Source organism: Sinohyriopsis cumingii, chromosome 2 (genome assembly GCF_028554795.1).
Source record: "Sinohyriopsis cumingii isolate HCF-2022 chromosome 2, ASM2855479v2, whole genome shotgun sequence".
NCBI classification, from domain to species: domain Eukaryota; kingdom Metazoa; phylum Mollusca; class Bivalvia; order Unionida; family Unionidae; genus Sinohyriopsis; species Sinohyriopsis cumingii.
Genome location: NC_142962.1, coordinates 57910032 through 57925369, shown reverse-complemented (window position 1 = coordinate 57925369; position 15338 = coordinate 57910032). Strand labels below are relative to the sequence as shown.

The 15338-nt window shown below is 35.2% G+C and overlaps 1 protein-coding gene across 6 annotated transcripts in view; it reads right to left on the bottom strand.

The window, feature by feature from the left end:
- The window catches only part of LOC149804938 (uncharacterized), a 210103-nt gene that overhangs the window by 45032 nt on the left and 149733 nt on the right, over positions 1-15338 (bottom strand). For all 6 annotated transcript variants that reach the window (XR_016417271.1, XR_016417275.1, XM_089945993.1 and 3 more), the window contains one exon: positions 6955-7146. Coding sequence is in view for 4 of the 6 variants with exons in the window: in XM_089945993.1 (XP_089802119.1) it covers positions 6955-7146 (192 nt within the window). In the remaining 2 variants the exon portion in view is untranslated. The remainder of the gene's footprint in view (positions 1-6954; positions 7147-15338) is intronic.

The window sequence follows — 15338 nt, the reverse complement described above, 5'->3', positions numbered from 1 at the left end:
ATGGACGAACATACAGATATAGACAAAGGAATCACTATATGCCCGTACTACTCTTGAGGCAGGACATGATAAAAAGTGTTCTGCCGAATCAGATGCCTCAACTGTGTCCATATAAATTTTCAAATGAAACCTTGATATTGAAGACCATGATGCAACAAAATTTTCTACATAATGTATATACTCACTTACAAGATGAGTCCAACTAAAATGTGCACAGACCCAGATATGCTGTCCAATAAGGCTCCAGCAGATCTGGGTCTGTGTAGTTTGTTACGAATAATCAGCAGAACAAACAAAATAGATACTGAACTGCAGGCACATTATGCTATAGCAGATTAAGATCTTTGGTTTTGCATTTTGACGACTTACAAGTGAGTTTATATGGAAAGTAGGCAAGTGTGTGTATGTGATTTGGATTTTGAATGTAGCTTTAAATAAATTTCAGTCATATCGCTACGATGTCTGCAGTGTGGCAGTTTATAGTGACATCTAGCACTGGAGCATCATGCTGCAGACATGTAGCATGATGTCTCATCTAGTCACATGATCCTGACACCAGGCCGACCAGTCCTAACACAAACTCTTAATGCTGAGTGCCCCATGAGGCAGCAGTCAGTACCATTTTTACAAGCCTTTGGTATTACTTGGCTGGGGTTCAAACCTGCAACCTCCCGCATCCAAGGTGGATGCTCTATCTAGGCCACTGGAGTGGTCTGATAAGCAGGCAGGATTGGTACTCCTCACATATCATTGAATAAATTTTACATCCATAGTTACATTATTCTGTGGTTTCATTTAAATACAGCTACTGATGTTCAAGACATATGACTTTAAAAACTGAAACACAAAATTGTACAATTGCTGATGACACCACCAATGGTGAAAAAGTGACTACCATATATGACCATACCTATACACTCTAGCAAATGCTTAAAATATAACATGTGTGCAAGTACTTACACCATGTACTTTTGACAGTTTACATTGTTAGTATAATGTGGTCTTTAAGGTGGCAGGGTCCAGTTTCATGAATTGGCCCCTGGCAAATTTCTTAACTTTCTTAAGGCTATGGTGTGACTTTTTCAACTATTATATTTACTATTTAAAGATATGGATATATTTGCGAACTAGGTGTTGTGGGCTTGTGTTGTTCTTGAAACTGATGTTAGGCATATACATCTTCCATGGTTACTCTGCAGTATGTTGATAATGAAATACCAATAGTCAGCTAGGAGGAAGAGCTAGCCTCCCTGCCCTCTTAAAGTGGGATAAATCCAATTGGAACCACTGATCTTAGACTGGAGGTCACATGATCTCACATATATACTGAACCAACAGACTGAACTTGGGACCCAACAGGCACAAAGTAAGTGCATTACTATAGCACTTCCAAAGTGTCAGCTATATACTGAGGTTTCCCGGGTTCTTCCTCCTCCACCCCACCATATATGGCCTCTATCTAGCTCTAAGAAATGGCATTATAACACAAAACAGCAATATATACATAGACTCATATATACACACATATATACAGCAGAACCTTTTAGAATTAGAATTTTGACTACCAGAATATTCACTGTTCAGTGATGTGAAATCCTGATTATCCTAACCACATTTCTATTATCTATACTAAATTCAAACAAATGACATGCTTCATTTTATTTTAAAACTTTATCAATCCAGACTTGTCTACATCTTAAACAGTTAGTGTCATAAAATGCAGACTTCATAAATTGTGTGTCAAAATATTCCAATTACTTAAATATAAACAAGACACTATTTTAACACTGCGAATAAAAAGCCATTTTGTTTGTCGTACACAAACTCAGAGCAAGACATTATCGCATAAAAAAAATAATTAACAAGACAGCCAGAACATTTTTAATGCTATGATATCATATTTAATGCATTTGTTTTGTAAATCTTTGCTCTCATTTCTAACTAAAATATGACTTCCGCAAAATACAAAATAAAAAAAAAAACAGAAAAAGTAAAGAAAATAAAACAGGAAAATGTGATTCATAACTGTAGTCATATGAGTTGTCACATTTCCTGTAAACATGAAGACCTGTCAGGTTAAAATCCAGTGTGCCTTTGAAAGCAAGAAAAATAGCTTCATGGTACAGTTATAAATATAGCATCATATTGCTAAAGCTTCCTAACTTTAATACAGAGAGTAATTTACACACATGTCAGACTGGACTTTGGGCCATCAATCATTTTTCTAGTCCACATTTCCAAAAGCCACTTTCATACCATTAACACACAATCTTATATGAATGTTTAATTTATATGAAGTTTAATCATCTGAATTATTTCTACCTTCTGTGAGCTTTGCCAAAAATATACAAATGAATTGTCATACAAGTCATATACATTTAATATTAACTGAAAATAAACCTAATATTGAATTTTCCATGAAAATTGTGATTTTATTTTAAAAGAGCTACTTACTTTACATTATTTTCATTTTTGTTAAAGTTTAAAGCTTTCACAATTCCATATTTTTTAACACATCTACTTTGTTATGTAGGTTAATACACCAAAATTATAAAAACAAATTCACATAACATCAATATTAACACCTCATGTCACAAATGACATTAAGCCAAGTATGGCAAAAAATAATGACCAAGGCATTCCAAATATTTAAGACGGTGATTTCACATTTTGTGGTGTCATAAATATAATCAGTATTTTTCATAAAGTGATAATACAAACTTTGATTAGTGCTAGTTTTCAATGCAATTTATGAAACTCATTGAATGATTTAAATCTTCTCCTTGTCAAAAATTGCAAATAATTTTGAAAATTTCTTAAATTTAATCCAATAATGAGCACTCAGGTCAGATCCTATATTTGCATATTGTGATGTCAAACTGTGAAGTACCTACCTGGTACAACAAAACAATTCTGGTTAGGCAGTTAAATATGACTGAATTTTTTTTAAAGCTATATTAAACATCCAAATTCACATGCACACACACACACATTCTTGTATTTGGTGGATATCGAGGACTCGCATACGGAAACGCATACCGAAGATATTTGTTTTGGCGATGTTAGAGCGAAAAGAAATAAAGTATAAAGTTTGAGGCAGTAAATTAATAGCAAATGGTGATTATCAAGGAGGGAACTGTATTATCAATTCTAAGGAATATGAAATTTAGCAATGCAAGCGAGGACGCACACATTTACACAAATATTCTGTACATTCCATGCAAACCAAGGACGCAAACTATTTGACAAAATCATGGAGACTGTGGACATTTGTACATTATGACCAATGAGGACATGTTTGCATATTTAGTCGTCTTAACAATTAATATGACTGCTCAGGTGGCCTAGTGGTTAGAGCGTCCACCTCAGATGCGGGAGGTTGCGGGTTTGAACCAAGGCCAAGTCATAAACAAAGACATAAAAATGGTACTAACAGCTGCCTTGCAAGGCGCACAGCATTAAGAGGTTAGTGTTAGGACTAGTCAGCCTGGTGTCAGAATAATGTGATTGCTACATGTCTGCGGTGTGGTGCCCCAGTGCTTGACATCACTATAATGTGCCACACTGCAGACATCGTAGCTATATGACTGAAAGATTGTTAAAGCTACATTAAAATCAAATTCAAATCATATACTAGTATTAAGTAAATGTAACCTCCATAAGGGTTTCATCTACAACTGTTCTTTAGGACAATTACATTATTATTTGAATATATATCTTGTTGTTACTGACTGAGTAATGAATATATTGATTGACTGATTGTCCTGCAATTAGACTTTAGTACAACATAACATGCTTCGGACTAATCCACCGCTTTGGAGATCATACTGTAATAAATTTGGAGTATGTGCATTTGGTTGTAGCATCCCATTTTAAGGAATTCTTAGATTTGTGTGATTACTTGTTTGATTACTGGAACTCAGTGCAATGGAAATTTTCCTTAGCCCAAAATAATTAGGCAATTAGTAGGAGCAAACATCACAGAGTGAAGTGTTTGTGAGTTTCCATGATGCCATGGTTGACCTTTAGTGAATTCAGGTCAACATTGCATGAATGTCCCTGGAGTAATATAGTCCCTATTAAAACCTAATGGTGTACATTGGTGGTGTTACTGCAGTGGCAGTATTTACAGTAGGAGACCAGTAAATTACACAAAGGAATAAACAAGGGACTCAGCAGATACCGTTTATGTTGCCATGGTGGCAAACGTGACGCAGTTTGTACTGGCGAAATGTGCCTTGAAACCATGAATTGACTGGCCTAAGGTGGCGCAGTAAAAATAGTTCCCTGTGTTAGGGGATAGTTTTATAGTTTATATGGCATAAACTGCCGATGGTAAGGAAAGCTGATGAAGAGAAACCATGCAGATGTGTGGTTGATAGATATTTGGCAAGTTTTGAGATCTGTGGTCTTGCATTGATTAGCAAAAAATTTATGTATAGATTGGACACATTGGGCTTTCTAATTTACAACTGAAGTTGTATAGAAGTCTTTGGAAATCTGAGGTAAACTTATGACTTCTAGTGGAATCACAACAGAGTTTGACACTGCTCGGTCAAGCAAATACCCCTGGCTTGTAACAATACTATTTGGCTGGATTTGAGCATTTATGGCAGGAAACTCACCTCACTGGCAATTACTATTCACTTTTTGACAAAATAGAATAATATCTTCGTTGCATAATATGCATTCGAATCCTCTCTATCTCTCTCTCTCTCTGGCATGTGTAGATGTAATGTTGAAAATAAGAATGAAAGTTTGTGTTACCCATATTATTTATTTCACATAGACTTTGTATTTTTCAGTCACTTTATGAGATTTTATGTGGGCTTCAAGGTAGATTAGTTCTTAGCTAATTGTGTTACCCTCTTTAAATAAGGTCATTATTATTATTACCATTATTATTACTTTGGCTGAATAAATTGATGGTGCATACAACATTATTTCTGTTGTAATCTGTATAGTGTTTTATCTCAACCTCAACACAAAGAATAATGATAGACTAAAAACAATGATAACAACAACTTACCAAAACCAACAATAACAACAACTTATCTATGTTAACTGAATTGAAACCTCCTAAATAGCTATAAAGTTCAGTAATTGCAGAAGTGAAAAACAGAGTTCTGTGAGAGTACATGTATGCATAAAGTTGGTGGATGGGGATAATTTTCTAATACCTTTTTACAAACTATTTATCCTGTTTTATTGTTTTGGAGCCATGAATGAACAAGAATATACTTTAATGGTACAATACTCTCTTGGTTTACCTTCCAAATCATTTAGTTCTTTCACATTTGCTAATTCAAGGTACCACGTAAAGATGTTTTGTATCGCTGATTGGAAGTTTTAAACAGTTTTTTTTATGCATCGCCTTCTGTATAAAACATACCGAAAAAAGACTAAATTAGTAAGAATATTAGTCAGACTCAGCTCTAAATAAATGTTCTTTTGAGTTATAAATACAAGTTGGTCCAGTAGAACATCCTGAGCATTTTGGCTATTGTTAAAAACCTCCTTAAATTTGGGAAAACAATACAGATTGATGCCTCGATTTTACATGTTGTGTGTTGTTTTAATAGGACTTCATTTACAACAGAACTATCGATACAAATATAACTCATGATATGTTAAGCAAAGTCATCAAAACACCAACTGAAGGAAGTATATATATTAAAAAAAAACATTGAATGCATTCAACAGTTTATGACTGCTTGCACGTGTAGTCGCAAGTCTTAAGAGTGTGATAAATGAAAAACATATTGCTGTAATTAACTGTTTCATTTCGGGACTGATCCTCTTGATGATAAATGTTCGACCTCTGTATAATATATTTATCTTTCTATATATTATACTGAAGTTCTGTGCATGTAATTTCCAAATTCGGTTAGTGATAATTCGATCTCACCTTAATGGGATTTTTTACTTGATTCACATATGTTCTATCCTGTTTGAATACTAAGTAGGCAAATGATGAAATAGGGGCAGATATAGCTCATTTAATAATCATAAAATAAATTTTACATATCAAGGATGTCTTTTCAATATCTTTAGATGTGTAAAACTCTCGCCGCAAACAGGACATTTTAACTTTACAGATGGGTTGGATAATTAGGCGATTTCGGAACAACTCTACAATGAATTCATGTGTATTTCCTATATAGCATTTTGATGCACCGCTTTTGTACGTGTCATAGTTTTATTTGCCTGTATTGGATGTGTATAGTATGAATGTATCATGAGTTTCCCAACACTATTGTCTCACATGCATGAAATATTAATATAAAAAAATAACAGGGACTGTTATATGCACCAACTTATCTTCTTATAGTTTAGCTAAGTACAATGTAGTTGGTATCTGATGCATGGATCTAAAGGGAAAAAATACGTTTTTGCAAAGTGAAATTTGATACAAGTTTTATAACTGGGCAATCGAGGATATGGTTTTAGGCATGTGTATCGTATGCCTTGGAAGCAAGATACACTCCAAAATCGTGAACAAGTACCAAGCATGTAAACGAGGACCTTTCTACAGATTATAATTTTACATTATTTTAGGCTAAAGTAGTTGAGAGAAGCAAGATTTTACCATTTTTTTCAACTGAGGACGTCCTCGGTTGGAGGTGTGTCCTCGGTACATTGGTGTGTAATCTCGTGAATGTCCTCGGTTTACATCAAATACAAATGCATGCACACACGCGCACACATGCACACACACACACACACTGTACTTCAAGACATTGCCCTCCATTTCAAAAGACTTATGCCCACAAGCAAAATTTAGAAATACAGAACCAACAGACCAAAAATATACACATGCTGTCTGCTTGATAAATTTGTAGATAAGTCTAATTACAGGAGCATTTGGTTTCCCTTCTGTCATTAAATAGTGACTGATCGGTTGATTTACCATAGAAAATACACTAACATCAATCCACTATGATCGGGACCTACCCCTGGACCCCTATCCTTCAGTAAGTGCACAGATCCTGATCGTCCCAACTCTGGAAGGTACCAGATTGGAGATGATTTGGTAACCCGCTCCAAACATGTAATCTGACGAGGCTCCATCTCCAAAGCAGCTCCACTTGAGTGTCTGTCCAGGTTGTTTGTCTGCCCATCCTGGTATGTGGGCATTTCCAAAGCCTGAAAAACGAGATGATTCAATCAATCAGACAAGTGGCAGGTTCATTGTTATTGCAGTACATGTGAAACAAATTCAAAATACCATATGTAGATCAGCTTATAAGCTGAGTCCAACTGCAAATAATATAGATCCTGGTCTACCATCACATAATGCACTAGAAGATCAGGATTGATGTTGTTTGTTCTAGTGACTATTCCTAACAAACATCATAGACCTAGATCTGCCTGTGCATAATGCAAAGGCAGATCCAAGTAGGTGCAGTTTGCACCTGAACTTGTATGCTAGTGTATATGGCATACAGCAGCAGCTACCACTTTTCCCCACCCCAAAATTGGCCTTTCTAGGAATAATTAATATTTGATGGCTAATATTTAGTAATACACTGCATTTTGCATTTAGTCCTGGACTGAGTATGCCATTCAAGTAAAGCAGTCGAAATCTAATTCATGTAAAGTTTAGCTTGTTTTATATAACAAAGAACAAAAATGAGAAAACAAATAGACCATAAATGGTTAAACATGTGTCAAAATGCCTAATTCTCTTCTTTTTTTTCAAGGTGTAAAGCTTCAGTAATCACAGAACTATGCTTTGCAGCACAAAGTTTTCACAAATACCATTCAAATTTATGCAGACAATGTCATGTATTAAGGGAAATGCCTTTGGGGCCTGAGCCATCATTGACCATATTTTTGTACTTATTTCAGTAACTTTTTCTTGATTTAGAACTTGCATTCTTAACTGTTCTTGTTTTTTGAATTCTTAAGCCCTACCAAAGCCACAGTTATGTCTGGGTCCATAGATATGTCAAGCTGTCAAGAAGAATTCTATCAAGGTAAGTGTCATGTCCGTTTATAAACATTCCTTGGTCATAAATAAATATAGATACATAAAAGCATGAAAGGCTGCGACAAAAACCGTTTAAAAGTGTATACAAAATATTTAGTGTAATATTAATTTTAATTCAAGGGAACTATTCCATACCTAGATGTCCATATTTAACACCTCAAAATTATTTGTATGACAAAGGTAATAAATACACAATTTAATATCCTGCAAGAACAGATGTCTGTAACCTCATTTTGCAGTGTTACAATTTTAAAAAAATCACCAACTTAGTTTCAATCTCTGACAAGTGAATCCAAATAACAATTAGCACTTGCTGGCAATGTAACTGTATCCCTGTCATTCTGTACTTCCAAACAAGAGGACGTGGAAAAACACCCTGCACAGTGGGAAAAAATTCTTTGCATATTCCAGTTAATTCCAGATGGGTGCAATGAATGCTGATGCGCTTTGAATGATGTGCTTGCTTGATGTCTGAAGAGTTGAGCATCAAGGACACAAGTTCAGAACTTTTTAAACCTCTTGAATTTCACTGTGTCATTTTACTCCAAAATCCATTGTGCATAAAATGACTCATTGCTCAAGTCTCTGAATCAATTCTCCAGTTGTTTTTTTTCTTCATCCAAATGTGGTCTATTTGTGATTGGTCCAGTATGGTGGGCTAAGTTACAAATTATCAATACACACAGATCTTTTTGATATGCATAACTCTATATCTGAGTGTTAACCTTTAGTACAACATTCACAGAGTACTATGGCCCTACACAAATGATTGCCAATTAATTTATTAAAGAAAATTCTGTCCAAAAAGCTGCATGTCAATTCTTTTCTAGCACATACATTTTTGCCAGAAACTTCCCTATAGCATAAAGGAATCATTTTATATAGCAATCTGAAATACAAAATCATCTAAAGAGTACATAAATCCTATATTATGATGTCACTTAGGTCAAATCTACACAAGAATCAATACAGCATCAAAGGTCTGGTCTCTTTTTCCTATATTCATACACTTTGGAGACCTGTATTATATTCAATCAGTAAAAGCCCACCTGATGTAATGTTTGTAAATAAAGAACTTTAACGGAAATAACCAATTAACCTGACTCACACCTGCAAATACATCATTAAACATTTTAAATAGTACATAGAACATGACTTCAAGCATGCAAGTGCCGAGCAGATTACCTCCATAAAGAGGGTATATGAATAGGCATACAATTACAAAACATAAAGGGACTGTTGCAGAGAGTGAACAGAACAAGCTACTGTACAACTGTTATTTATTAGATGTGCTTGCAGATACAAAATATTCCCAACATTTCTAGTTATTGATTTCCTCTGAATATAGTTCCAAAACTAGTGTAACTGGAAGAAAATAAGTGAGAATCATGCAGCAAATGGTACTGTATTTGAACTGGTGCAGTCCCTTTAGCTTGTCTGAATTGATAAGATGGCCATAAGGATATACATGCACGTCAACTCTTTTTCTGGACTAATACAATGGCCATAAAGACATGCATATGTGTCAACTCAGGTGTGTGTGTGTGTGTGTGATTAGGATTTTTAACGTAGCTTTTAACAATGTTTCAGTCATAACGCTACGATGTCTGCAGTGTGGCAGTTTATAGTGATGTCTAGCACTGGGGCATCATGCCGCAGACACGTAGCATGATGTCCCACACAGTCACATTATTCTGACACCAGGCCAACCAGTCCTAACACTAACATCTTAATGCTGAGTGCCAAGTGAGGCAGCTGTTAGTACCATTTTTTAAAGTATTTGGTATGACTCGGCCGGGGTTCGAACCCACGACCTCCCGCTTCCAAGGCAGACGCTCTAACCACTAGGCCACCGGAACGGTCTATGTGTCAACTGGTGCAGTCCCTCTATCTTGTCCGGATTAATAAGATGGCCATAAGAATATGCATACAATAACAGTGTTCTGACAAGAAATGACCCAATGGGGCATTCAGCCCCATAAGTGTTAAAAAATGACCCTATTTTTTAAAATGTGGGGTCAACAATATGACTATCATTTTTGCATATATTTTTATCTGTTGAAGAACAAGTGCTGTTAACAAAAAATAAGAATATTTACCTGTATAGTGTGTTAGCTTTCATTTAATATACTTACCTTTGACTTATCTGTGAAGAATAACATTTTCCCCCAGTTTTCAACCTTATAAACGTTCAGACAATCTAGCTCCTCAAATAACTTCATCAAATAGTCATATTTAGTAATAGAAATATACTCTTTGGCCATCTAAAATATAGCTTTCATAGCAACTAGAATGCTGGCCTCCTTTTCAATGACAATTTTATTCACTGCATTCCAAAATTCCCTGACCATTGAATCAGCAATAACAGAAGCCCTGTGGTCATTCCTTGCTGCATGTCTGGTCAGTGTACCAGTTCTGAAATTGGTGTTATGTTCAGTCAATGAATTCTACTTTTTATGCTTTATACAGTACTAAGTCCACAGGTCAGGATTTTTTTGTCGGAATCATATGCCAACCATGGAAAACCATCTATCTCATTTGATCGGATTTAATCTCACTAATACTCTCATTTTATTTAGCCTGATTGTCTGGCATCTTATTATTGCTATCGTTTATGTTATTACCTTCAAATATTTTCATTTTCTTTGGTTGTGAGGTCAAAAAATGCTTAGAATCATCCACAGCTTTGAATTCCCAGATGTCATTTATATGACTGAAGTGTTACTAATCAAGTGATTCCAAGAATATGAAACTGATTGCTTTTCAATACATGTATTAGATCAAAGGTTGCATCCAATTAAAAGGCTGTTAGATATTAGTGTTTATCTGTTAGATATTAGTGTTTATCTGTTAGATATTAGTGTTTATCAGTAATCAAACTGGCTCTTTATTCAAACTCAAACAGTTTACTCTGATTGCTGATTCGTTCCCAGCAGAATTTTTTTATGTGCTCTGGCAGAATTTGTATGCACTCGATGACTCACCTATAAGAATTTAATGTGCCATCTATGATATTTATGCACCTATAGAACACCCTCAGTAGAACACTGTTAACTGGTGCAGTCCCTCTATCTTGTCTGGACTAATAAGGTGGCCATAAGGACATACGTGTGAGTGTGTCAACTGGTGCAGTCCTTCTATCTTTTCTGGACTAAAGTGGTGGCCAAAACATGTGACTGTGTCAACTGGTGCAGTCCCTCTATCACATCTGGACTAAAAAGGTGGCCATAATATGTGAGTGTGTCAACTGGTGCAGTCCCTCTATCACATCTGACTGAAAAGGTGGCCATAACATGTGAGTGTGTCAACTGTTGCAGTCCCTCTGTCACATATGGACTAAAAAGGTGGCCATAACATGCAAGTGTGTCAGCTGGTGCAGTCCCTCTATCTTGTCTGGACTAATACGGTGGTCATAAAGACGTACATGTGAACCTCCTAACCGGGAGGACATTTCTGCCAGTACCAGCAATTTCTCCTGTCACTCCCATCAATGTTTAGAAACTTCTGTCTCCCTTTCTAGGAACAAAACAACAAAACAGACAGAATTTCCAGTCCTGGTGTCATACGCTACTTGCATCTGCACTGATAATGCTGTTTAGTTATAAAACACAGTCTAATCAGCTGCCTACTATTGCTGTTAATCTTGTTTTTTTTTTAAATCAGACCATACATTTACCATATATACTCACTTACAAGTCAAACTGCAAAAAACATAGATCCTTATTTCCCATAGCCTGATGCACCTGCAGATCAGGATCTATCTTGTTTATTCTACTGCTTAATCCCAATGCACTGCACTGACCCAGATACACAAGTATATTCTGTGCCAGCAAATGTGGGTCTGTGCAATTTGTAGTTTGACTTATAAGCAAGTATATACAGTACATCTAAAATCAATTCTTCAACTTGCTGTACAAGATAAAAGAAAATCTTCTGATGTTATTGGGGTAATTTGAATAATTTAGTTTCAGACACTAAGTCAGTTTGCTTTGTTTTTATCTTCAGTCTTAAAGTTCACGATTCTTATAATATTATTTCTATCTAAATCATCACCTCTGTCTGCGTGGGTTCGAGTCTTGGATTAAGCCAATGTGGGTATGTGAGAAAGCTTGCCAGTAGCTTCTTGTGGGTCAGTGGTTCTTTCCAGGGTTTTCCCAGGTTCTTCCTCCACCATTAATACTGGCTGCCATGTATAGCCTATCATGTGCTGAAAAATGGCATTAAACCCTACAACAACAACAACAATCTAAATCATAGAGCAGCTATGGTTACTATAGTTACTAACCCAAATCAAAGTATGGGTATTTGATGGGGGGTACAAAAACAATATTCCACTTTATAAACCTTATTTATGAAAGATTCCTTGCAACTGTGTCAAAGTAAAAGTGATTTTATCTATATACCGAAGATAGTGAAGATGCCATTATATGCTTTTTGTGAATAAATAATGATGCTGACAGTTTAAAAAGAAACTGGGACTAAGATTATACCAGTTCTCTAATTTCCAGACAGAATGTAATGTTACATGCTTTACTATGCACAAAAGTCTTGGGATGAGTTTATTTTGTTCTTGAATTGCTACTGGTAATGCTTGGGTCAATGAAAATCCTCCTGACTTCAAGTGTTATCTTCTTAAAATTATTTTAAAAAATCAATATAATAAGAAGAAGGAAAAAAAATTGGACAACATGCTTTCTTCTACCAGTAAGGCTCAATGCAGAAAAGTTCAGCAACGTATCGATATCAAAATCTGCTACTTGTAACTATTGAGTTAGAAACAGCAACACCAAGTAGATGCTAATTTCTATCCTATTTGTTGCTGGTTGCGATTTTCACATGTGCCCTCCTATCTCATTATCTTCATCCAACAGTTACATATTAACTTTACCATACGTAATCACTTGTAAGATGAGGCAAACTGCAAACAACAAAGATCCTGTTCAGCTGTAGCATAATGCACTTGCAGATCAGGGTCTTTGTTGTTTGTTCTACCAATTACTCCTAACAAACTGCATAGATCCAGAACTGCCATGCATTATGCAATGGCAGATCTGGGTCTATGCAGTTTGCAGTCGGACTCGACTTATAAGAGAATATGTATAGTTCTTTTTACCAGTATTAAATTTACCTGTATTAAGTTGTGTGTGAATTTCTTTTAGTCTTGGATAGCATGCATTAAATTATATCCAAATTTGCATAATTACCTTGACACCCTTATGTAAATTTTTTTAAAATGTCTGTTGACTTACCATCTAGTCCACAAAAATGTCTTTTTGATGCTTTGTATATTTTGTTCTGCTTTCTTTTAATCTCATTAGTAATGCAAAACAGCTATGTGAAGAGCCTGCAGTGTTAGCTAACATGATTTTTAATGGGCTGAATAGAGGAAGAAAAAAACAATCATTAAAGAAAGAGATTGGCCTTACCTGCAAATATAACCTTGTTCATGCCATATATAGGTAGTTATTCCTAAGATACTGTCACAAGATGCACAGTTTGCATTTAAAATTATCACTTGATACTTTTAAATTATCTTAAATGTATCTTCCTGGTACAACTGACTTCAATAATGATATGACTGTCATAATTATTTAGAAGGTTTGTAAACGAAATTTTAAAAAATTATACAGTACAATTTTGTACATCATTAGAGTAGTACAGTGAGACCCACTTATGGCATGGTATTATAGTAGTACAGTGAGACCTACTTTTGGCATGATATTAGAGTAGCACAGTGAGACCCACTTATAGCATGGTATTGGATTAGTACAGTGAGACCCACTTATGGCATGGTATTATAGTAGTACAGTGAGACCCACTTTTGTCATGATATCAGAGTAGCACAGTGAGACCCACTTATAGCATGGTATGGATTAGTACAGTAAGACCCACTTATGGCATGGTATTAGAGTATTACAGTGAGACTCATTTATGGAATGATATTGGATTAGTACAGTGAGATCCACTTATGGAATGGTACTGGATTAGTACAGTGAGACCCACTTATGGTATGGTATTAGCGTAATAAAGTGAGACCCACTTATGGCATTGTATTACAGTATTACAGTGAGACTTACTTAATTTGGGTTTCATTAAACATAACTTCCCAAAAGTGAAGCAAAATTATTTAAGAGCTCTAATAAACAGTGTAACTTCATATTTTACACAAATAATTATACATAATGAAATTGTCTAATGCATTCAAGTTATGCAAGTCAATTTAATCTTAAGCATTTACTCCAAAGTATACCGCATATTGTTGTTGATGTAGGTACACTTCCATGACTGTAATCAATGTAATCTATGCTATCAGGACAAGTTTTGGTTGTTTTGTGCACATACAAAGTGATAGTACTTGATGATTGTGAGAACATTCAAATGGGACCATATAAATGAAGGCACCCTGAATTAGTCCTGGTCAAAAGATAACCAGCCAAGTAAAATATTTTAAAATGTACTTAGTTGCAAACGAGGAAGCAAAATACTCAATTTATCACATTTTTCTTTGACTTGCAAATATCAACACATATAACTGAATGGTAACAAAAGTGTCTGTATTTACAAGGTTTCACTGTACTTAGGTATAAGGACATCAGATTATGGTGTCTAGACTGTACTTTTACTTCAGTGAATGTAAATTGCCTAAAAGCACATCAAAAGCGATAGTTGTTCATGAAGATCAAGCTAACAATACAACAGCAATATGATATGCTGTCTGTACATCTTAGGACATAAACCATAAACAATCACCTACATTTAACACAATGATGATGTATACCATACATACTTACAAGATGAGTCAAAACAGTAAACAACAAAGATCGTGATCTGCCATAGGATAAAGTACCTGCAGATCAGGGTCTATGCTCTTTGTTCTACTCATTACTCCTAACAAACTGCACAAACCCACGCAATGACAGATCTGGGTCTATGCAGTTTGCCACTGGACTAGACTTATAAGTCAGTATAGATGGTAACTTGCTAGTCATTAGCATAAGTATTACATGTGACAGTGTATGCTGCGTTAAGGAATGCTTATTATTACTCTAATAGTATTCTCTAACAAAAACTTTGAATTTCATGGTTTGAAAAAAGTATAGATATTTATTTCTATGCATGTTAGACATTTCCTTGTGCAGTAGTGAAACTTGTATAAGCACATTCCTGAATCGGGAATGGAAACTAAAGATGCGAGAATAAAGCAGGTTTTATACTGTAAGAATTTGTTTACTGCACTATATTTAGCTGTTGAGAGGAAATAAATATCTGTCCTTGCATGATAAATTAGAAATGTGTTGATATGTCATGGATGTACCTGCAAATAAAATGACATTGTGGCTCAATA